Consider the following 26,196-nt stretch of genomic DNA (forward strand, 5'->3'; position numbering starts at 1 on the left):
TGCAAAGCAACAAACTCCTGCTGATATCATATAAAGGACTTTTACATCACAATTAGGATGTCTAAAAGAAACAAGTAGCAAGTGTGGGAGATGCATACATATATTATTCTCAATTTAAGTAGAGCGTCAAAACAGATGAGGTGCAACCTTGGGAAAACATAGCGGAATTATTAAAATTTCTCTTTATATACGCTCACATTTTTTTGGGTATGATCTAATTATATATAGCATTTACACTGGTTTAGGCACAAAATAATAGTGTGTGTGTGTGTCTATATACAATCTTACAGGAGTTGAAAAATATGCCCAAAAGCTAGTAGTCCTATGGCAATTCTTAATAGCCCACATGTTTACATGCTTCTATTACACATTTACATTAACAAATATGTTTACTTTGAAAAATTGTTCCCCTTCCCAAAAATTGCAAAGCTTCACAATAATCTGCATTTCACAAAATGTTGCCCCTTAAAATAATTGCAAACCTTTACAATAATGTGCCCTTCACAAATTGTGCACCTTTAAAAATAGCAAACCTTCACAATAATGTGCACTTCAAACAATTGCAGCCCTTCACAAAACTGTACCCTTCCAAAAAATTGCAAATCTTCACAATGATGTGCCCTTCGCATAACATAGATAACTTTCTCCAGATTTTGAGTCCATATAAAGCAATTAGTAGTTTATTTTAAAAGCCAGCTATCAGAGCTCACAGAAATGTCCAAAACTTGTGAAGAGCTTCACAACTCATTTTTGTGCATATTTCAAGCAAATACAAATATAAAGGATAGAGTTTTTTCTGTGATTGTGATTTTCATAGCAAAATTATAAACATGCTACCAGACTTGTTTAATGCCTTGTTTAGATAGCTCAGGACAGTGTACCTCACTGCTATGTTAAAAGTTACAGGTTCAAACCAGACTCAAAGGTCTTAATTTTGTATTATTTAATATTACAAGCACATACAAACATGTCCAAAATTCACCAACAGTAGGAGTTAAACAGGATGTAAATAGGTTGATAGTTTGTATGGTTTATATAGAAAACAATTTTGGTTTTAGAAAGAAAAACTTCAGATGCACCTCTGTGCAAGAAAACCCCCAAAATCCTCATTTCAGCTCATTCTTGAAATTTAAATCTTAAATTCTGCATTTCATTCCCTCAAACTTGTTTCACTTTTTGTATTGTAAACAGCTTCTGCTTACTGTAATGCAGTAATTTTACTAGTTGCATTTGCATTCGGTGTATGGGGAGAATGAACGGTTTAAAGGGACATAAAACTAATGAAGCCCTTCACTAAAGGGAATTTCAGAGAAAAACTATTTTTTTTAAATTTACCTATGAAAACTATATATATATTTTAAAAGCATACAACCCAAGGTATTGATCTAGGCGCATTTTGGTATATTTCATGCCACTATTTTACTGCCAAATATGGTCATATTAAAAAAGTTTCTCACTGAAATTATTTACTCACAACTACTGCAGTCATAAGACAAATGACTGTAAAAGCTTTGCTGGGGCCCTCTTTGTTCAGAAACAGAAGACATGCATGACTTTGCCATTGGTTTTTAGCACTTCTGAAATTTCAAGCATCAATCAGATTGTAAGGTTAATTTTTGCCGTAGTATAAATATTACCCTTCTACCTGACACCTTCCACCCCCTGATCCCTACCTGATCCCTCCCCCCTTCTAAACGATCAATTCTGTAGTGTAGGTCCCCAGTGTAGGAAACCCCACCCATTCCTCCCCCCCTCCTCGCTGGGTCACTCACCCACCTCCCTACTTTTCTCCCACCGCTCCCACTCAACACCAACGAACAATTGTTACAAAGAGTAAAACCACCTGTGTCACTGTCTGTAACAATCCGGCGATCTGTCTTAACATGGTAAGGGAGCAAGATCAGCGTTACATCACCATATGAAGGCAGATGCCTTCTGCCCCCAGCTGCAGTCTCCACTGTCTAAGCTGACAATGGGGACAGCAGGATGCTCCACAATGTTGGACTTAGGTACTATTTCAACACAGTACGCTGGGTAAAGTACTGTGTGACATAATAGCTATGTCCAATTTTTGCAAGGGGTTAAACTTTCATGGTTCAGATATAACATGCAATTTTAAGACACTTTACAAATGACTTCTATTATCAAATGTATTTTGTTCTTTTGCCATCATTTGTTGAAAAGAATACCTAGATAGGCTCAGGAGCTGCAACTATTTCCCAGTAGTGCATGAGCGATTGAGCATGAATAAAATGCTATGGCCCTTTCAGTTTCAAATATCCATTAACATAGAACTGAAATGATACATGCTGCTTTTTAACTTGACATTGGATGTCTTGTAAATGCTTCTAAATATGTATTTTTTATAGATACATTAAACTCAAACATTTTCCTATCACAGATATTGAAAAAGTATAACAATTTTAAGAATAAAATGTATTCTTACCTGATAAATGTATTTCTTTCCAGACATGGAGAGTCCACAACGTAATTCCAATTACTAGTGGGAATATCACTCCGGGCCAGCAGGAGGAGGCAAAGAGCACTACAGCAAAGCTGTTAATTGTCACTTCCCTTACCCATAACCCTCAGTCATCCAGTCAAAGGGAAATGGAAAAATAAGAAAACACAAAGGTGTAGAGGTGCCTGAGGTTTAACAAAAAATACTGTCTAATCTTAAGGGTGGGGTCGTGGACTCTTCATGTCCGGAAAGAAAGAAATTTATCAGGTAAGCATACATGGAGAGTCCACAACATTATTCCAATTACTAGTGGAAACCACTACCCAAGCCAGAGGACATGGAATGAACAGGGAGAGAGAACAAGACAGGCAGACCTAGAAAGAAGGCACCACCGCTTTCTCCCAAAAAAACATTTCTCCGAAAAGAGGCCTCAGCCGAGGCAAAAGTATAAAATTTGTAAAATTTGTAAAAAGTATGCAGAGAGGACCATATTGCCGCCTTGCAAATCTGTTCCACGGAAGCTTCATTTTTGAAAGCCTAAGAAGAGGAGACAGCCCTAATGGAATGAGCCGTAATTTTCTCAGGAGGCTGCTGTCCAGCAGTCTCATAAGCAAAATGAATCATACTTCTCAACCAGAGGGAAAGAGAAGTAGAAGTGGCCTTCTGACCTTTACGCTTTCCTGAGAAACAAACAGGGCAGAAGACTGACGAAAATCCTTAGTAGCCTATAGATAGAATTTTAGAGCATGCACAACATCCAAGTTATGCAACAGACGTTCCTTATGAGAAGAAGGATTAACACAAAGAGAAAGAACAACAATTTCCTGATTAATATTTCTATCCTAAACCACCTTAGGGAGAAACCCCAATTTAGTACAAAGGACCGCCTTATCCGCATAAAAAATAAGGTAAGGCAAATCGCACTCCAGAGCAGAGAGTTCAGAAACTCTGCGAGCAGAAGAAATAGCAATAAGAAACAAAACTTTCCAAGATAACAACAAAATCTACAGAATGCATTGTCTCAAACGGAGCCTGCTGCAAAACTCTAAGAACTAGGTTAAGGCTCCAAGGAGGAGCAACAGGTTTAAAAACAGGCCTGATTCTGACCAGGGCCTGACAAAAGGATTGAACATCTGGCACCTCCGCCAGACACTTATGTAAAAGAATAGATAAAGCAGAAATCTGACCTTTCAGAGAACTGGCTGACAACCCTTTCTCCAGACCTTCCTGGAGAAAAGACAAAATCTAGGAATCCTGATCCTACTCCAAGAGAAGCCCTTCAATTCACACCAATATAGGTATTTGTGACATACCTTATAGTAAACTATACGAGTAAGAGGCTTGTGAGCCTGAAGCATGGTTTCAATGACTGACTCAGAAAACCCACGCTTAGCCAGAACAAAGCATTCAATCTCCATGCAGTCAGCTTTAGAGAAATTAGATTTGGATGGAGGAAAGGACCCTGAGTTAGAAGGTCCTTCCTCAGAGGTAACCTCCAAGGAGGAAGAGATGTCAACTTTATTAGGTCTGCAAACCAAATCCTGCGAAGCCATACAGGAGCTATTAGAATTACAGACGCTCTCTACTGTTTGATACGAGTAATGACTTGTGGAAGAAGAGCAAACTGTGGAAACAGGTATGCTAGACCGAAATCCCAAGGAACCACCAGAGCATTTATCACGATGACCTAAGGATCTTTTGACGTTGAACCGTATCTTGGAAGCTTGGCGTTCTGATGAGACGCCATCAGATCCAACTCCGGCACCCCCCACTTGAGGGTTAGCTTGGAGAACACCTCTGGATGGAGAGTCCACTCCCCGTAAAGAAAGGTCTGTCTGCTCAGAAAATCTGCCTCCCAGTTGTCCACTCCTGGAATGTGGATGGCAGATAGAAGACAATTGTGAGCTTCCGCCCACGGAATAATCCGAGGTACCTCCTTCATGGCCAAGGAACTCATAGTTCCTCCCCGGTGGTTGATGTAAGCCACTGAGGTGATTATGTCCGACTGGAATCTGATAAACCGGACTAAGGACAACTGAGGCCAAGCCATAAGGGCATCGAAGATCGCTCTCAACTCCAAGATGTTTATGGGGAGAGAAGACTCCTCCCGAGTCCACAGGCCCTGAGCCTTTAATCAGTACCAGACTGCTAACCAGACATCGCGTATACAAGCTTACCAAAACAAGAAAAGTCTGCCCCCCCACTTGATCCAATCCTGTACTGGGGGCAGACCCTTCATGCTGACTTAGTCTCAGATGAAGGCTTCTTTGATTGCTTCCCCTTATTCCAAGTCTGACTGGTTCTCCAATAGGACTTGGACTGCTCCGGCTTGGAGGAGGGAGAGGAAGACTTTTGATCTTTGAAGTTACGAAAGGAGCGCAAATTTGAATTTTGACGTCCCTTAGGTCTATTCTTCTTGTCTTGTGGTAGAAAGGACCCCTTTCCACCCGTAATTTTAGAAATTATCTCTGCCAGACCAGGACCAAACAGGGTTTTACCCTTGTAAGGTAGCGACAGGAGCTTGGACTTGGAGGTAAAATCAGCTGACCAAGATTTTAGCCACAGAGCCCTGCGGCCTAGGACAGTGAAGCCAGACATCTTGGCTCCCAGTCTAATGACTTGCATGTTAGCATCAGAGATAAAGGAATTAGCTAGTTTGAGAGCCTTAATCCTATCTTGGATCTCCTCTAACGGAGTCACCTTTAAAATCAATTCGGACAAAGCATCACACCAATAAGATGCTGCACTTGTTACCATGGCAATACAAACTGCAGGATGCCATTGTAGACCATGATGAACATACATTTTCTTTAAATAAGCCTCCAGCTTCTTGTCCATGGGATCCTTAAAGGGACAGTCTACCATAGAATTGTTATTGTTTTAAAAGATGATAATCCCTTTATTACCCATTCCCCAGTTTTGCATAACCAACACAGTTATATTAATATACTTTTTACCTTTGTGATTACCTTGTATCTATGAACCTTCTTCCAGCCCCCTGATCACATGACTGTGACTGTTTATTATCTATTGTCTTAAGTTTAGCATTGTTTTGTGCTAAATCTTAAATAACCCCCTGTGCCTGAACACGGTGTTATCTATATGGCCCACATGTACTTTCTGTCTCTTTGTGTTGAAAAGAGACTTAAAAAGCATGTGATAAGAGGCAGTCCTCAAAGGTTTGGAAATTAGCATATGAGCCTACCTATGTTTAGTTTAAACTAAGAATACCAAGAGAAAAAAGCAAATTTGATGATAAAAGTAAATTGGAAAGTTGATTAAAATGAAATTTCCTATCGGAATAATGAAAGTTTAGTTTATACTAGACTGTCCCTTTAAACAAACAGTTATCCTCTATAGGAATCGTGGTTCTCTTGTAGTAGAAATAGCCACTTCTACCTTAGGCACTGTGCGCCATGAGTCTCGAATGGAGTCAGCAACAGGAAATATCTTTTTAAGACAGGAGACGGGGAAAAAGGAATCACTGGCTTATCCCATACCTGTGCAATGATCTCCGACACACGGTCTGGAACAGGAAACACTTCCACAGAGGAAGGAACATCATAGTATTTGTTAAGCTTACTAGATTTCTTAGGGTTGACAGCGATAGAGGAATTGGAGTCGTCCAAAGTAGCCAGTACCTCCTTTAGAAGTAAACAAAGGTGTTCAAGCTTAAATCTGAAGTTTACTTCTTCAGAATCAGTCAAAGGATTTATACTGTCAGAGTCTGAGATTTCACCCTCAGAAGCTACCGAGGTATCCTCCTCATCAGACTTATGGGGGAGGTTCCCAGCAGCAGATGGGACAGACACCTTACTATCAGACAATGTTTAGATTTCCTCTTGCGCTTCCCCATCATGGGAAAAGCAGATAAAGCCACAGATAACCCCACAGAAGATATCTGTGCAGCAAAATCTATTGGCAAATACACTCCTCCAGGAGGCTGAAAGGAAGTGCAGGGTACTGTATGTGAAGCCATTGAGGCTTAAGACGTGTGAGCATTGCCTGAACAGCATCATCCTGAGAGACATTAGGCTCAGAAACAAGTAATTTATCTTTACACTTTAAGGTTTTTTCTAAACAAGAGGAACAAAATTGCATAGGTAAGACAATTTGAGCCTCCAAACATAAGCATTTATCAAAAGGAACAGACTCCTGTTCATTATCCATAGCTGATAAAGTACCCAAAAAGCAAGGAATATGTCATTTTATAATAATAATAAAATAATTTGCAATTTATATAGCGCTTTTCTCCCTATGAGACTCAAATCACTTTACAAATATACCAACATAAAGACATAAAAGTTAGGAGTTTCTGAAGGTCAGATAAGCAGACTGAATGCCTGATGGAAGAGGTGGGTCTAACTTTTTTTAAAAAGTCTGTAAGGACGGTGCCTCTCTGATTGCGCACAGTAAAGAGTTCCAGAAAGTAGGGGCAGCGTGGCTGAATGCTCTGGAGCCTGAGTTTGTCCTTATTCTTGGCACTGAGAGGAGGGATGTGTTGGCTGACCTAAGTGAGCGGGATGGGATGTAGGGTGTCAGGAGCTCTTTCAGGTACTGTGGGCCTTGGTTGTTTAAGGCTTTGAAGGTCAAAAGCCTTTTAATTGGAGGCCAATGCAGGGAGTAGAGAACAGGTGTTATGTGGCAGGAGCGAGTTTGATTGGTCAGTAGTCTGGCTGCTGCATTTTGTACTGTCTGAAGGCAATGGAGTTCTTTTTTTGAGAGGCCCAAGTAAAGTGCATTGCAGTAATCTAGCCTAGATGGTTTAATGTTGGCATATCATCTGGTGGAATTTAGTGGTGTATCCTGTCTATGTTTTTCAGATGAAAGTAGGCAGATTTTATTACGGAGGAAATCTGCTGTTTAAAAGATAGTCCAGCGTCCATCAGCACTCCGAGGTTTTGTACCTTTGCTAAACTAACGAGTTCAGAGCCGCCAAGCTCCAGGCCAGTTGAGTGATTGTGGGAAACTAGATTTTTTTCTTCAAAACGCTAGGCAAAATAAATAAAAAATACACCTCTACACCTCAAAATCTAAGGTGCCCTACCATAACCTTTAGAGGCTGAACGAACTAAGGACTCTCCAGTTGGCCAGACGATATCTCACAGCCGCAACTAAGAAAAACTCACTGGAATGACACCACTCCGCTCAGAATCAGAAGCTGAAGATCGGGAGGTCACATGAGCGGCATCAAAAGAAACTGCACCATAAGTAAAAAACACACGTTTCTAGACTCTGAAGTAAAAACGGAAGTAACCATTTAAACATTCCCCACATAAGAAAACACAATCTCATCACTAGAGATCCTTGTTGATAATAAAAATCATATAGCCATAAGGTCAGAAACCATCCCAAACCTATAAGGAAAGCTGTTAACCCCTTAGTCTCTCACATACAAATAGTGCCTGCAAACTGCCCCAAAGAATCATCAATAAAGTAGATAGTGCAAGTCTCCAGTACCTAGAAGACAAGTGGCACATACCTGCATTTGCTGCTGTCGGTCAGGAAGACAGCTCACAAAGGTGTGAAAGGACACATACACCTATCAGAGACCTATAGAAAAATAAAGAACAGAGTAACCAACTCTTGCTTTCTATACCTAGGGCAGCAAATATGTTAGAAAACAAAGCAATGACCACCTCACCATTTTCTAATTGCTTAAAAGCCCCCATTACTCTTACTCAAGAGATTGATAAACCCAAACAGCTAAACCCAAATCCTTACTTGCAGGGAAAAGTACCCAAAAAAGAAATATCTTCAGACACCAACTTCACGTCCTCCATTGACAGAGGCAAAGAGAATGACTGGGGTTATGGGTAAGGGAAGTGAAACTTAACAGCTTTGCTGGGGTGCTCTTTGCCTCCTCCTGCTGGCCAGGAGTGAATATCCCACTAGTAGTTGGACTGACGTTGTGGACTCTCCATATCTTAGGAAAGAAATACATTTTTTGCATTAAAGCTGATTTTTGTTTTTGTTTAACAAACAAGACATGTATGTACAGAACTCACCCCTAAAGACAGGCTGATTACTGGTCAATAATGTCAACTCCTGCAACTCTATTGGTGAACAGGAACAGACTTCCACCAGCATGAAAAAAATGTAATACATTTGCAAAATATAGTCATATAGAGTTTAAAGAAAAAATAAATGTTTTTCAAAGTTGCATTAAAATATATGTGATTAATTTCAGATTCATTAGATACAACCTGATTTCATAGAACAAAAAAACAAAACAAAAAAACATTTAATCAGTTGACCTACAATTAATTTGTATAGGTAAAAGGAATGTATTGATAGTGTAAAATGCTTCCTTGAAATGCTCACATTTCTACCATTAAAAGAAAGTCAAGGGCTGCTGAATATATTCAATTTCAACACAATCTACCTTTCTGGCACACATCATGTTGCAGCCTAGATGCACTCATCACAATTCTTTGATACAAATCTTGTGAATTGCAACATGAGTGATGTACTTATCAGGACATCCTGAGAAATAGAGCAATATTGAAAGGAATATTAAAAACAGCCGAGAACAGATTCAGCATTCATATTTGCCTCAAATGTTCTGGAAATGTTTGTTTTTGTTTGCAAAGCTGTCAGTATCTTTGCCATCAGAAATAATGTGCAGTTCTAACTTCAAATATATGAACTTCTTTCATTCCTCGCTTTTTTTTTTTTTTTTTTGATGATAGTCATGCTGACAACTTTTTTTGGTCCATCAAACTCGGCACTACAATTACATGAATTTGCTTTTAATAAATTACCATTTTTGCATATATCAGTCAAAGCACTAAAACTAAATAGCAGCAAAGTAAATGCATTATTAATTTAATTGCCACAGTCTATTTAGCTAACTTCTATTATAATTTATTGTAACATACAACCTATCAGAGATCCAAAGCGCACAAAGTAAACAGATTACATTGTCCTGAAGAAATTAAAATGTAGCAAGCTTGCATATTTGTGGCAAACGCATTAATGTTTTAAACAGGTAAGAAAAAATAATTTCATTTGTAGAAATATAAAGAACCAGTTTGCCGAAGAAGTTTATCTTATTATTTCTTTTTTAAACAGCTAGGGAAATACATCAATTAAAGGTGGATGAAAAAAATCTTCATTTATTGCCTCTGTCCAGGTTTAAAATTAAATCATTTAAAATATAATAATAGTAAATGTAAAAATATTACAGTTGTGCATCAATCACAACTATAAATGAAATCAAGGTATTTCCAGTAGAGTATATATATATATATATATATATCAAAGTTAAAGTTCATATCAAGTGAACTTGCTTCCTCAATAAACATCCACCGGGGTGCATATGCAAAAAGTATTCAGCATTCAGAGTCAAAAAATCAATGCAGCACACACCGGTTTTTCCAACAAGTAAAAATCAGCTTTATTGCAGAATTTTAAAATTCCATATCCCAAACGTTTCAATGAGACACTTTTCTCAATTATTTTTAGGATGTTGACCCATTGAGAAAAGTCAGCATATAAAAGACAGCAGCACCAATTCTTCACAGCAAAGTTATGTGTTTATTGGGACATAACCAACAGAGAACAACAAATTGGTGCTGCTGTCTTTTTTATGATGACTTTGCTTGGGTGAATACAGGACCCTGCAGCGTGCACCTATTTAAGCACTTTGGTTCTGGACACTCTGTTTGCCATTGAGAAAGGTGTAAGACAGTGTCTGAAACGTTTGGGATATGGAATTTTAAAAATTTGCAATAACGCTGATTTTTACTTGTTGGGAAAACCGGTGAGTGCTGCATTGTGTTTTTGACTCAGGTTTTGCTTTTAATCTTAGCTGAAAGCTTGTAAGCGAGTGTTGGTTGTACTTTCTCTGTGTGTTGCATTAATTTATTTTGTAATTTTCCCTATGGGCCTTGCACCCAGGCTTGTCTGGGGTTAACTGCCTGTGACTCTGGAGACAGCACAGCTTCCTGAGAGTGCTATAGCACCCAGGGCTGAGCATGTTGCAGGGTCATGGGATGTGTACCCAGTCCAGTCAGAGTGCAGTCCCCTTCCGTGTTTTGTATATGTCTAGGGTGATTACATAAGTCTGTGAACCCTGACTTGTTCCCGGTTTGTTGAATTGAAAGCTTGCATTTGTATGGCTGTATTAGGGACCCAGGTTTTCGGAAGAGATCTTGACGTTGTACCTGGACTTGTCACATTTTGCCTGATGTGGTAACTAACTCTTCCAGTTTTGCATTTAATCTTAGCTCAGAGCTTGTAAGTGAGTGCTGGACTTTCTCTGTGTGCTGTATGTATATATATATATAATATATATTTAGGAACACTTGTATATTTCAACCCTCACATCACTTACAAGGATCATTCAAATTAAAGATCTCTTGCCCCCATCTAATGCAGGTAATCCTTGTAAATGCTACATTAGTTGACTTTCAGAGAAGGGGAAGGAGCTTATACAAGTATAGATCCTACATTTTAGGATGCTGAAATTATGTTTAAGGTAGAATTGTATCAATTAAAAAAAAAAACAACAGTAAAAAGTTCAACCTTCAGAAATAATGACTCACATGACATTGCTCACTATGTAGCTATTGAAAATTATTTAGCTTTGTGGGTTGCAGCTTTCTGTTAGGTTGTATTACTGCAAATAAACTTTTTGGAGAGTTTAGTCTGATAAAAAAAAATGCATTGGGATGCATTAACATATTTTTTATGATTTTAAGGAAATGTCTATTCTTCTGTCCCCTTGTGCCTATAAAGCATTAACACTCAACACCAATCAAATATAAAGACAGTGGTCGCAGGAAGAATCATTATTACTTTAAACTCCTGTTCTCCTCAAATCTCTGTTGAGATAGTCACAATCCTTGCTCCTGAACATCACTGGGATTGCTTATTTTAGGAAAACATAAATTATGCTTACCTGCTAATCTTCTTTTCTTCAGAAGGAAAACATAATTTATGCTTACCTGATAAATTTATTTCTCTTGTAGTGTGTTCAGTCCACGGGTCATCCATTACTTATGGGATATATTCTCCTCCCCAACAGGAAGTTGCAAGAGGATCACCCAAGCAGAGCTGCTATATAGCTCCTCCCCTCACATGTCATATCCAGTCATTCGACCAAAACAAGACGAGAAAGGAGAAACTATAGGGTGCAGTGGTGACTGGAGTTATAATTTAAAAATTAGAACCTGCCTCAAATAGACAGGGCGGGCCGTGGACTGAACACACTACAAGAGAAATAAATTTATCAGGTAAGCATAAATTATGTTTTCTCTTGTTAAGTGTGTTCAGTCCACGGGTCATCCATTACTTATGGGATACCAATACCAAAGCTAAAGTACACGGATGATGGGAGGGACAAGGCAGGAACATTAAACAGAAGGAACCACTGCCTGTAGAACCTTTCTCCCAAAAACAGCCTCCGAAGAAGCAAAAGTGTCAAATTTGTAAAATTTGGAAAAAGTATGAAGTGAAGACCAAGTTGCAGCCTTGCAAATCTGTTCAACAGAGGCCTCATTCTTAAAGGCCCAGGTGGAAGCCACAGCTCTAGTGGAATGAGCTGTAATTCTTTCAGGAGGCTGCTGTCCAGCAGTCTCATAGGCTAAGCGTATTATGCTACGAAGCCAAAAAGAGAGAGAGGTAGCCGAAGCCTTTTGACCTCTCCTCTGTCCAGAGTAAACGACAAACAGAGAAGAAGTTTGACGAAAATCTTTAGTTGCCTGTAAGTAGAACTTGAGAGCACGGACCACGTCTAGATTATGCAAAAGACGTTCCTTCTTTGAAGAAGGATTAGGACATAAGGATGGAACAACAATCTCTTGATTGATATTCTTGTTAGAAACAACCTTAGGTAAAAACCCAGGTTTAGTACGCAGGACTACCTTGTCTGAATGAAAGATCAGATAAGGAGAATCACAATGTAAGGCAGATAACTCAGAGACTCTTCGAGCTGAGGAAATAGCCATCAAAAACAGAACTTTTCAAGATAAAAGCTTAATATCAATGGAATGAAAGGGTTCAAACGGAACACCCTGGAGAACTTTAAGAACCAAGTTTAAGCTCCACGGAGGAGCAACAGCTTTAAACACAGGCTTAATCCTAGCCAAAGCCTGACAAAAAGCCTGGACGTCTGGATTCTCTGCCAGACGCTTGTGTAAAAGAATAGACAGAGCAGAAATCTGTCCCTTTAGTGAACTAGCGGATAAGCCCTTTTCTAAACCCTCTTGTAGAAAAGCCAATATCCTAGGAATCCTAACCTTACTCCATGAGTAACTCTTGGATTCACACCAATATATATTTACGCCATATCTTGTGGTAAATTTTTCTGGTAACAGGTTTCCGAGCCTGTATTAATGTATCAATAACCGAATCCGAAAACCCACGCTTTGATAGAATCAAGCGTTCAATTTCCAAGCAGTCAGCCTCAGAGAAATTAGGTTTGGTTGTTTGAAAGGACCCGGAATTAGAAGGTCCTGCCTCAGGGGTAGAGACCATGGTGGACAGGACGACCACTAGGTCTGCATACCAGGTCCATGCTCTCTCCTGTTTGATCCTGGCAATCAGTCGAGGAAGCAACGGAAAAGGTGGAAACACATAAGCTATGTTGAAAACCCAAGGGGCTGCTAGTGCATCTACCAGCACCGCTCCCGGGTCCCTGGACCTGGATCCGTAACAAGGAAGCTTGGCGTTCTGGCGAGATGCCATGAGATCCAGATCCGGTTTGCCCCAACGAAGAATAAGTTGGGCAAATACCTCCGGATGAAGTTCCCACTCCCCTGGATGAAAAGTCTGGCGACTTAAAAAATCCGCCTCCCAGTTCTCCACGCCTGGGATGTAGATCGCTGACAGGTGGCAAGAGTGAGACTCTGCCCAGCGAATTATCTTCGAAACTTCCAACATCGCTAGGGAACTTCTGGTTTCCCCTTGATGATTGATGTAAGCCACAGTCGTGATGTTGTCCGACTGAAATCTGATGAACCTCATTGTTGCCAACTGAGGCCAAGCTAGAAGAGCATTGAATATTGCCCTTAATTCTAGAATGTTTATTGGGAGGAGTTTCTCCTCCTGAGTCCACGATCCCTGAGCCTTCAGGGAGTTCCAGACTGCTCCCCAGCCTAGTAGGCTGGCATCTGTTGTTACAATCGTCCAATCTGGTCTGTGAAAATTCATTCCTTTGGACAGATGAACCCGTGATAACCACCAGAGAAGAGAATCTCTGGTCTCCTGGTCCAGATTTAGCAAAGGGGACAGATCTGAGTAATCCCCGTTCCATTGACTTAGCATGCATAGTTGCAGCGGTCTCAGATGTAGGCACGCAAATGGCACTATGTCCATTGCCGCGACCATTAAGCCGATCACTTCCATGCACTGAGCTACTGATGGGCTTGGAATGGAGTGAAGGACACGGCAAGCATTGAGAAGCTTTGATAACCTGGACTCCGTCAGGTAAATCTTCATCTCTACAGAATCTATAAGAGTCCCTAGAAAAGGGACCCTTGTGAGTGGTAACAGAGAACTCTTTTCCACGTTCACTTTCCACCCATGCGACCTCAGAAATGCTAGAACTATCTCTGTATGAGACTTTGCATTTTGAAAACTTGACGCTTGAATCAGAATGTCGTCTAGGTACGGAGCCACCACTATGCCTCGTGGTCTTAGTACCGCCAGAAGAGAGCCCAGAACCTTTGTAAAAATTCTCGGAGCCGTAGCTAACCCGAAGGGAAGCGCTACAAACTGGTAATGCCTGTCTAGAAAGGCAAACCTTAGGTACCGATAATGATCTTTTTGAATCGGTATGTGAAGGTAGGCATCCTTTAAATCCACTGTGGTCATATATTGACCCTCTTGGATCATGGGTAGGATGGACCGAATGGTTTCCATCTTGAACGATGGAACCCTTAGGAATTTGTTTAAGATTTTTAAATCTAAGATTGGTCTGAAGGTTCCCTCTTTCTTGGGAACCACAAACAGATTTGAATAAAACCCTTGCCCCTGTTCCGTCCGCGGAACTGGGTGGATCACTCCCATCACTAAGAGGTCTTGTACACATTGTAGAAATGCCTCTTTCTTTATTAGGTTTGTTGATAACCTTGACAGATGAAACCTCCCTTGTGGAGAAGTTTTGAAATCCAGAAGGTATCCCTGAGATATAATCTCCAACGTCCAGGGATCCTGTACATCTCTTGCCCAAGCCTGGGCGAAGAGAGAGAGTCTGCCCCCCACTAGATCCGTCTCCGGAAAGGGGGCCCTGACTTCATGCTGTCTTAGGGGCGGAAGTAGGCTTTCTGGCCTGCTTGCCCTTGTTCCATGACTGGTTGCCTTTCCAACCCTGTCTGTAACGAGCAGTAGTTCCTTCCTGTTTTGGAGCGGAGGAAGTTGATGCTGCTCCTGAAAATTAGACTGTTTGGCCTTCGATTTGGCCCTGTCCTGAGGAAGGGTGTGGCCCTTACCTCCAGTAATGTCAGCAATAATTTCCTTCAAGCCGGGCCCGAATAAGGTCTGCCCTTTGAAAGGAATGTTTAGTAATTTAGACTTAGAAGTTACATCTGCTGACCAGGATTTAAGCCAAAGCGCTCTGCGCGCCTGTATGGCGAATCCGGAATTTTTAGCCGTAAGTTTGGTTAAATGCACTACGGCATCCGAAACAAACGCATTAGCCAGCTTAAGGGTTCTAATCTTGCTCAGAGACTCATCCAATGGTGCTGTGCGAATCGCCTCTTCCAGAGACTCAAACCAGAATGCCGCTGCAGCAGTGACAGGCGCAATGCATGCAAGAGGCTGTAATATAAAACCTTGTTGAATAAACATTTTCTTAAGATAACCCTCTAATTTTTTATCCATTGGATCTGAGAAAGCACAGCTATCCTCCACCGGGATAGTGGTACGCTTGGCTAAAGTAGAAACTGCTCCCTCCACCTTAGGGACCGTCTGCCATAAGTCTCGTGTGGTGGCGTCTATAGGGAACATTTTTCTAAATATCGGAGGAGGGGAAAAAGGCACACCGGGTCTATCCCACTCCTTACTAATAATCTCTGTAAGCCTCTTTGGTATAGGAAAAACGTCAGTACACACCGGCACCGCGTAGTATTTATCCATCTTACATAATTTCTCTGGGATTGCCACCGTGTCACAATCATTCAGAGCCGCTAACACCTCCCCTAGCAACACGCGGAGGTTCTCAAGCTTAAATTTAAAATTTGAAATTTCTGAATCCGGTCTTCCCGAATCAGAACCGTCACCCACAGAATGAAGCTCTCCGTCCTCATGTTCTGCAAATTGTGATGCAGTATCAGACATGGCTCTCGTGTCATCGGCGCGCTCTGTCCTTAACCAGAACTGTCGCGCTTGCCTCTTAACTCCGGCATATTGTATAATACTTCTTTCATAACATTAGCCATATCATGTAAAGTGATTTGTAAGGGCCTTGATGTACTTGGCGCCTCAATCTCACGCACCTCCCGAGCGGGAGACGAAGGTACTGACACGTGAGGAGAGTTAGACGGCATAACTGCCCCCTCGTTGTCTGGTGATAATTTTTTAAGCGGTACAGATTGATTTTTCAAAGTAACATCAATACAATTGGTACACATATTTCTATTGGGCTCCACAACGGCTTTTAAACATAATGAACAAGCAGATTCCTCTGTATCAGACATGTTTAAACAGACTAGCAATGAAGCTAGCAAGCTTGGAAAATACTTTCAATAAGTTTGCAAGCAAAATAAAAAACGCTGCAGCGCTTTTAAAAAACACAGTTGAGTAATAAAAAAATAATTCAGTTATAGTCAACAATTCTTTAAATGTATTAAGTAGCAGAGGATTGCACCCATTAGCAACCGGATGATTTACCCCTCAGTACCCAAAAAAAAGGATATCAAATTAATATTAAATGTTTTTATCACAGTCTAACACACTGTCACATGTCTGCTGTGACTGATTACCTCCCTCAAAAACGGAATTTTGAAGACCCCTGAGCTCTCTAGAGACGTCCTGGATCAAGGAGGAAGAAGCAGGAAGACTGTGCTAGAATTTTAACTGCGCAACAAGGCGCTAAAAAGAGGCCCCTCCCGCTCATTTACAACAGTGGGAGACCTGATATAACAGTTTCTATGCAGAAATATACGTTAGCCATGTGGAAAAAAATTCATACCCAAAGGATTTATCACCAAAGTACCTCACAAAACCAATAACATGCCAGTAAACGTTTTGAAAATAAACTTCTTTAAGTGTCATGCAAAGTTATTACTAAGCCTGCAACTAGTCGCTACCACTGCAGATAAGGCTTAAGCATTATTTCAGTATTAACAGTAGTTTCACAGTCAAATTCTAGTCCCTAGAAAATAACTCTACTGTGCATACATTTATCAGCCTGATACCAGTCACTACTACTGCATTTAAGGCTGTACTTACATTATACGGGTAACAGCAGTATTTTCTTAGTCAATTCCATTCCCAGAAAATATTGTACTGCACATACCTCATTTGTGGTGGACCCGCATGCTATTCCCATGTTCTGAAGTTACCCCACTCCTCAGAATGTCGAGAACAGCCAGTGGATCTTAGTTACGCCTACTAAGATCATAGAAAACGCAGGCAGTTTCTTCTTCCAAATACTGCCTGAGATAGAAAAAACAGCACACTCCGGTGCCATTTAAAATAACAAACTTTTGATTGAAGAATAATTAAGTAAAAACTCCAACTCCTCCCGCGACCTCCTTCTTTGTTGAGGGTTGCAAGAGAATGACTGGATATGACATGTGAAGGGAGGAGCTATATAGCAGCTCTGCTTGGGTGATCCTCTTGCAACTTCCTGTTGGGGAGGAGAATATATCCCATAAGTAATGGATGACCCGTGGACTGAACACACTTAACAAGAGAAAGAGTCCACAGCTGCATTCATTACTTTTGGAAATTCAGAACCTGGCCAAAGGCTTAAATACTCCTCCCACTCCCCTCATCCCCCAGTCATTCTGCCAAGGAACAAGGAATAGTAGAAGAAATATCAGGGTGAAAAGGTGCCAGAAGAATAAAAATACAGATGCACCACAAAAAAAATAAAAAAATACGGGAGGGGAGCTGTGGACTCTTTCCATCTGAAGAAAAATTATCAGGCAAGCATAATTTATGTTTTTCTTCATAAATGGAAAGAGTCCACAGCTGCATTCATTACTTTTGGGAAAACAATACCCAAGCAATAGAGAACACCGAATGCCAAGATGAGAGGGTATAGGAGGCGGCCCATTCTGAGGGCACCAGGCCTGAAACCACAACCCAAAAACCCCTGCTTTGTCCAAAGCCGAGAACATTGAAAGGAAAAAGCCCCAAGGACACTGACCCGTAGATAGTCCGGAAACCTAGCTAGAGACCGCGAAATCAGACTCAACTGAACTAACAGTCCTCTAGGAGACACCGTCACCCAGCGGTTGGCCCCCAACCACACACCCCTACTAGCGAAGGGAACACCAGCCCAAAACTCCCAAAGGGACAGGGCAAGAAAAAAATCAATGGAAATCGAAAAGGACACCACAAAATTGCATAAAGGAAAACCTCTAGAACAAACCCAGCACATAAAGACCCAAATGGGTCCAAAACAAAGAAGGGGAGGCAACGCCCAGATCAATATAACACAAGGTCTAGGACCAGGCATCCGAACATCAATTTTTACTCCCAATTTCGAGTGGAAGCACCGAAACGACAACTGAAGACTTATCCTCAAGTCGTCAGCACTTAGAATACTGAAGTATTTAACATAAAAACGTGTAGCAGACACAGACAAGGTAAGCACCCGAGTCAAGAACACACAGCTGTCATCAGGATGACCCAGAGAGAGAATACCTTACTAAGAAGTAAAATGCGGCTAAACAAAATATTGGATTGTAAAAATTCCAAGACAGAGGCACCCTCTAGGCAATCCCAGCCGCCAGACCGACACATAGGTCTCAAAAGGGGAGAAGTATAGAACTTCAACTAGGCCCAATACACCCCTGAGGAATGACAATCTCACGACCTACTCCCAGCCGGGCCAGTCCAAGTGTCAGTAGGTCCAAAAACAGGGGAACAGAAGAATCCCGACACCCGCTCACAAAGGAGCGGAAATTAAAGACCCAGAGAGTTTAGCAAAGGCCCATCTCAACGTGGAGCCAGCAAGACACCAGATAGAACAGGGCAACCCAGAGAGCATGCCTCTCTCCAAATAGGTTAAACCCTCTGTTCCATTTCTTGAGTCAAGAAAAAGTCCTAAATAAGGCCTCCATAGGAGAACAAGCCCCCCCTAAGAAAAAGGGGGCCATTAGAGACAGAGCACCTGCCCACGAGGCACAAGGCCACAGGCTGAATAAGAGAGCACTCTCCAATGCAGATGAATCTGGAAGGAATCCCCTGAAAACTTAGCGCACAGAAGGGTGCATTAGCTGCAGCGGTTACCCTATAACCCTTCGCCTGCAGAACCACAAAGCCATCAGGTTACTTCCACAAACCATCCAAGGGAAACCGTTCATTGAGCGTAGGCAAAGCCAATGCTCAGGAAATCTGGCCAACCGTGACCAGATCTACTAGCCAGACCAAAGGTCATAGCCCAAATTCCCGGAACAGGAGAACCCCAAACCAACCCTAGATCCTGAAAAGACTGGTAAGAACCCGCAACGGGATCCACAAGGGAGAACGCTGAGCAAAAGCCTCAGCAACCGGAAGAACCAGGGAGATGACAGGTTCGAGCCCCCAATTGTTTAAAACAAACAATATCCCGGAAATTGAAACACCTCATCTGACATAGAAAACAGACCCACAGGGAGATATAATTGTAATATCCAGGAGAACCCAGAGAATGAGAACACCTCGCAAGTCCCGACCCAAGGAAGAGACCACCCCATGCCGAAGTCCAACGCTCCAAAGGAGCTAAGGCATCTCGAACCAAGAAACTAGAGTTTATAGGCGTTCGACTGCCACAAGACGTCCAAAGCAAGGGAATATCATGATGACAAGGTCACCCAATAAAAAGCTAGTCTCCACCTTACCATACGAGATAGAGGAGTACCTGAAACCAAGGATGCAGAGCATCCCCAGATCCGGGGAAAATACTAACCAGAATCCAAAAGAACACTCTCGAAGGGAATTTAGGTCCCCAAAGGAGACCCAATTCACATGGAGGAATGGACAAAATCCAAAGGGTCGCAAAGAATAGAGCAACTTTCTCCCGAAGGGAAACCCAAGGCCCCATAAGGAGACCCAACCCACATGGGGAAGTCCAAAGGTCTTACTGACAAGAGAATCACGGAAGGAACACGTCCATAGGACAATTCCTAGAGCCTCCAAAAGGCCAAACCGCCTTAAACTAGTGGTAAGGAGACGCTAAAACCCCCAATCCTCCCATGTGAGGAAGAATACTCTAGGTCCCGAGAGAATCGGAAGCAAAAGGAGTGATGCAGCAGAACGCCACTAACCCAGTCACCAACTTGAAGGCTCAATAAGGACTGAAACAATCCTTCCAGTCTCACGGACCCACGAGTCCTCGTTAGAATGCTTAGCTGAAACTTGTAAAATAAAAGCAAGAAACACAAATAATAAAGTAAGCACTCAGCGCCTCGACCAGACCAGCAAGGAAGAACAGGCGCCACGTGTCTGAACAGGCCACGAGACAGAAGATCTGAACCCAAGCAGGACCAGCCTGCAACAGAGCCATAACTATAAAGCTGCCTAAATCCTCCCTCAGTGGGGAAGAAAATAACAGACCAAACATAGGACTTCCTGGGACAAAAGGCAAAGAATGACTGGGGGATGAGGGGAGTGGGAGGAGTATTTAAGACTTGGCTGGTGTGTCTTTGCCTCCTCCTGGTGGCCAGGTTCTTATTTCTTAAAAATAATGAATACAGCTGTGGACTCTTTCCATTTATGAAGAAAATATCTAATTTATTGAGACTGCAAAGCTGCTCAGGCATTTACGTAGTTTTAAGGCATCTACTAACTTTACTGTTTTTTCAATATTTCCAGAAAAGAGATCAGTACTACACTCTGATCTACACACAGCAGCCTCATCAAGGAGGACTACTTACCTACATAAGCCTATTGTACTTATTATCAGACTCTGCTGAAAGGCTTATTGATCCGAGACTGACTTTACATGTGTGTTTAATCCTTTTATGGGGGTTTAAAACACCCATCTAGAGTAAGTAATACAAAGATCAATATAATTCTTGCAATAGAATATCCATATTATCCCTATTTACGTCTATTCCTGTCCTCTTAGAGCAAAAGATATATAAAAGGATGCACCATAATCTATTGCTGCTGATATGTTTGAGAATTAAGGGTTCTACAATAATGATTGTGGTTGTCTAGTATCCCCATAGAACAGCAATCATCCAAAAGTCCTCAAAATGTGCCTTTTTTTTAGGTAACACATATCTATGTTGGAAAAAAAAAATCTCTTACTCATTATTTTGATTTACCGATTGTGAAGCATTCTACAATGGCACATAACGTTGTCAACTCAATAAAAGTATGTTTGTTTTTTAAAGTAAAAAGTGTAAAAGTTAAGGCTTTTTTTTTTTTTTTTTTTTACTAGATACACCAATAAAAATGCATTTAAACAAAGCTAAATTAGATATGAAGCACACATCTTTTTGATAGGACCATCATAACTTTGGCTCAGTCAGAATAAGCTTTATACTTCACAGACACCTAATATGTGCTGGTTCTGCTCCATTTCACTGCTACTTAACTAATTACTTAATTAAAATATGTTGTCTAGGTAGAATATAGAAACAATTTCTTGCTGTAATAAGGAAATACTTCTCAAAACCTGCCAGACAGATTATACAATACAATTTCATAAAGCTTGTTACATATTCTATCAAGTGTTAATGCTTATGGTATACAAGGATACTTAACTAATCTAAAATGCTAATCACACAGTTCAACTATAAATCTTAACAAGCTTTGACTTGACTTGAGAGGAAAGTTTTATAGGGATATGGAAGTCAAAATTAAACTTTCATGATTCAGACAGAGGATACAATTTAAAAAACAAAACAAAACAAAACTTGGTCTCGTTTTACCTTTCCATGAGGGCATACTGAGGTTGGCTCAGAAGTGTGCGCGTGTCTTGACAACAATATAGCAATTTTATACAAGCAAAAAGGCAGCAACAGACAGTTGTGAGTGACAACAGGGAACAGCCATTTTACAACTACTGCAGACACTCTTAGATGTCTCCTATCCAAAGGAAGTTGCACTCAGTTTGGGTTCATTCATCTTTATCAAGCAGTGTTTCTAGCTACACAGTTTAACGTAGAGTGACTTTAGCTACTGCTCTTTAAAGCTCCCTCTACAGGTTGCTTGAATAATTTTGCAACAAACGCTGTTGCCACTTTGATCAGGATCATGGGCATGTCTTGAACATTCAGTATGCCCTCAAGGAAGATTCATCCAGGGACTCCAATAGAAATATGTAAACAGTAGTACATTTAAAACTATTTTAAAATTGTACACTACTGAATTGTGAAAGTTCAATGTTGACTTATGTTTAACTTTGAATAATAAGCATTGCTCCAAACCACTACTTGGGTATTAAAATACATTAGATTAATAAATACACTTTCAAACTAACTAAGATTGTAGTTTACGCTTAATTTATAGCATGTAAAGTTGGTCAGAAAGCCTTTTCAAATCATCTAATATCAATGAAGGCTGCACATACCAAGAATCCTGGTTGAGCATATATGATAGAAAACCCAGTCACAACTGCTTTGACTAGTACATAAATTGTATAGTCATAGACTTAAATCAACTTTACAAAGACCCGATTGAATTCCCGCCACTAAGAAGAGGCAAAGAGACCCCAAAACACAAAGAGCTTTTGAACTTTTGAGCATAGATAAAGGTGAACAGAAAGGTAGGAAAGGCAAAACAGGGTATAAAGAGTGGTGCAAATTAATATGGCCATCAAAAATACAATAGGACTGGGTGGGTTATCGTGGACTCTCACCTACACGAAAGAAAGGAATTTATCAGTTAAGCATAAACAATGTTTTCATTTGTAAGGTGGTAAGAGTTCACGGGATTCCAAACTGTGGAGTCTACGAGAAAATGGGTGGGACAAAAAAAAGTGGCAGATACTATTTGCCAGATTCTGCTGCCTGAAGGACTATTCTGCCAAAAGCCACCTCCAAGGAAGCAAAATCATTAAAATGATAAAATTAAGTGAATGTAAGTAACAAGGACCAAGTTACAGCTTTGAAAATCTGTTCCACAGAAGCCTCCTTAGAATTTGCCAAATTAGGATACAAAGAAGGGACTATAATTTCAAGATTTATGTTGGCATAAACAACTTTCGGCAAAAACAAGATCTTCTGGCTGAGGAAAATCTCTAAGAGAAATAAAACTTTCCAAGTCAAAAGTTGAATGTCAATACTATGCATGGGCAAGTGTGGGGCCTACAAAACAGAAAGGTCAAAATTTAAAAACCATGGAGTAGAAGTGGGTTTTACAAAAGGTCTAATCCCGATCTAGGCCTGTACAAAGGTTTGAACATCAGGTAACCTGGCTATCTTCCTGTAAAATAAAGAAGAAACAGCAAAAATCTGACCCATTAAGGGGCTAGCTGACAAACCATTATCTAACCCATCTTGAAAAAAACTGAAGGATTCTTGGAATTCTAAAGGAATGCCAACAAAAAACGTTATCCTTGAACTAAGAAAAATAAATTTTCAAGATCTTGCAATAAATTGTTCAAGTTACACATTTTCAAGCCTGCAGAAGAGTATCAAACACAGCATCAGAAAACCCCTTGTGGTTCAAAATTTGGTGTTAAATCTCTATCCAGTCAAATTTAGAGATTGTAGATCTTCATAAAATAGAGGATCTTAAAACTATAGGTCCTAGCATTGCGGAAGAGGCAACAGAGGAGAGCTGGACATTTGTATCAGATCTGCATACTATGTTCTGAGGGGCCAGGCTGTAGTAATCAAAATGACTGAGGCATTTTCTTGCTTGATTTGAGCCACAATTCTTTGTAGAAGAACACATAGAGATAAACTATACGCTAGACAAAATGACCACAAACTCACCAGAGCATCTTTCAGTTCTGCTTTCAGAAGTCTGGATTTGGAACATCAGCTGGGATGTTTGAATGAGGCGGGAAGCCATCAAGTCTATTTCCGGAAGGCCTCAATTGTAAACAAGTTCCTCAGTAACTGCGCTTATATAGCTGTCAGAAAGAGTGCACTCCTGATAAACTCACACTGACTCCAATAAATAAAATAAACCAGAACGCCATAACAACAGTTATAAATAAGCGCAGCATTGTGTGAACTGATTGCTGTGTACAATACAAAACTGCATAGAGGCTTATTAAATAAAAAATCTAAATGAATTTGCTACTAGTTGAGAGACCATTATAAACATGTAAAATACTCTGTGTTTTATGTTTTGTAGGTGTCCCCTGGCTATGCTATACAATATCATGTATCTACACATGTGAGTGCATTATACCCACCTGAAGTGGACGCACTCCACTGAAACTTACCAGCTGAGGAAAACCTGATCCCAGTAGAGAGCCCATCCAGTGCAGTGAAAGTAACAGCAGAGGATTTTGAAGAGGAGTATCATGAAGACCCAGCAGGAAGAGCGAGGTAAAGGTCTCCGCAACACATGTGGTAGGCTTGTGAGTAAAATCCCATAGGGAATATTGCATCACTACCCAGTACTCCTGTATCCAATAGTTCACTAACAAAGAGGGGTAATGGGTCTTACATAGGTCTGAGAACCCCTTTTAATGTAGAATCTGGAGCACCTCAAATCTTCACCTACTACTGGGAGGCAAAGAATAAAAATTGAGTTGTACAGGGAATTGGGAAGCTCTTGGTGTTTAGGGGTTTCTTTGCCTCCTCCAAGTAGCGGAATTCAATCCCACACGTCAAGGCTCATGGACTCTCACTACTTTATGAAAGAAATAAACAATATATGAGTGTTTTGATTTAATATTAAAGGGATGTGAAACCTATTTTTTTTTCTTTCATGATTCAGAAAGAGCATACAATTGTAAACGACTTCCCAACTGAGTTGTTATCTAATTTGCTTCCTTCTCTAGCTATCCTATGTTGAAAAACATACCAAGGTAAGCTCAAGAGCAGCTATGCACTACTGGGACCTAACTGGTGGTTGATGGCTGCAAATATATGCCTTTTTTCATTGGCTCACCTAATGGTCTCAGCTCCCAGTAGTGCATTGCTGCTACTTCAACAAAGAATAACAAGAGAATGAAACTAAATTTATAATAGAAGTAAACTGGAAAGTTGTGTAAACTGGTATGCTCTATCTGATCATGAAACAAACACTTTGGGTACCATGTTCCTTTAAATAAAAACACACTTTTCTGAGCTTTTCTATTTTTGTATCACAAAGTTGATTTAGGATGTCAGTTTGGCACATAAGTGTAATTGTAGTGCAGAATTGAAAAAATGTTAAACAATAACTGGTGGGTAAAAGAATGTACAGTTTAACAAAATATTACCCTTAATTCATAAAGAGTGCAATCTACATTGCATTTCAAAAATGTTATACAAGATTATTAATTTCAGTCTTTGGTTTATGAAAAACACAATGAAAGACAGTGAAACACAATTTATCATTTCATAATTATTATTACTATTTTTCTGCTGTTCTACACAAATAACTGTTTTCATTTTATTCTTCAAAGCAATTGAATTAATTGTTTCTCAATTCAGAAAGTAAGATTACTTGTGACTTTACAATTCATCACTTTCAGTGAGTGTTACATATATAACTGACTAGTGTTTTAAAATAATAATAAAAACAACAATAATAATAATTGCAATACTGGTAAGTTTTTTTTTTCTCTTCTTTCTAATTTTACTGGAAAAATGCAGTTATTTCATTGCTATTGTTTTAAATCTAGTAATAATGGGGAAAATTCTATTCCAGTTGAAAAATGTACTATCACGTTTTTTCTACAAAAATGTCCACTAAAGAATATGAAAGTAATATCTATAATGCATAGTAGTGCACTTGCAAATTAAATAGCACCATGCACAGGTGAGCATTTCCAATTTAAACAGCACTATGCACAGTTGTGTACTCTAAATTTAAACAGCACCATGAACAGTAGTGCATTTCAAATTTAAATATCAACATTTTCACAATATGCATCAATTTGCAAAAAATGTTTTGTGTAATATCATCACTAAAGGCTGCTTTCTGTAACTAACCAAGAGTATAGTAAAAGATAAAATAAACTCCTTTTATCAATTTGACATCATTTCTTAAAAGCTGGATGCTCTTAAATTGTAGCACACAATGTATTATTATATGCACTGCAAAAGTAATAAAACTATTTTCATTGGTACACCTTACCTTTCTTTCGGTGTGCCAACTCCATGTTTCCCCAGTAAATGTGTGTTTAGGTGTTTCTTCATAACAAATGACACACTAAAAAACAAAGTAAAAATAAAAATCTCAGTGGGTAAGGCATAATGAAAAGTGAAATATCAACTTGTATCTATATCCAATCAACATTTCACAAAAAATACAAATATTTTAAGTGTGGGACTTATGAGCTTCGCAAAACTTTATTATAAAGCTAATTACAGTATTTTGTGCTTTGTCCAAAACTGTTTCTCTAGCTAAAGGGGTTTGGTTATTCTGTAAAAATGCAGAAAATATATGTTTTACTTCATATGTGTATATAGAATATTTTGGGCACATGTCTTATTAAATACCACTCAAAGGCAAAT

At 40.0% G+C, this 26,196-nt stretch overlaps 1 protein-coding gene across 1 annotated transcript in view; it reads right to left on the bottom strand.

The window, feature by feature from the left end:
* ZNF407 (zinc finger protein 407) overlaps positions 1-26,196 on the bottom strand; it is a 1,276,568-nt gene that overhangs the window by 586,435 nt on the left and 663,937 nt on the right. Inside the window, 1 exon segment of the mRNA XM_053714859.1 lies at positions 25,817-25,891. Coding sequence (XP_053570834.1) covers positions 25,817-25,891 — 75 coding nt within the window.

Source organism: Bombina bombina, chromosome 5 (assembly GCF_027579735.1).
Source record: "Bombina bombina isolate aBomBom1 chromosome 5, aBomBom1.pri, whole genome shotgun sequence".
Classification (NCBI taxonomy): domain Eukaryota; kingdom Metazoa; phylum Chordata; class Amphibia; order Anura; family Bombinatoridae; genus Bombina; species Bombina bombina.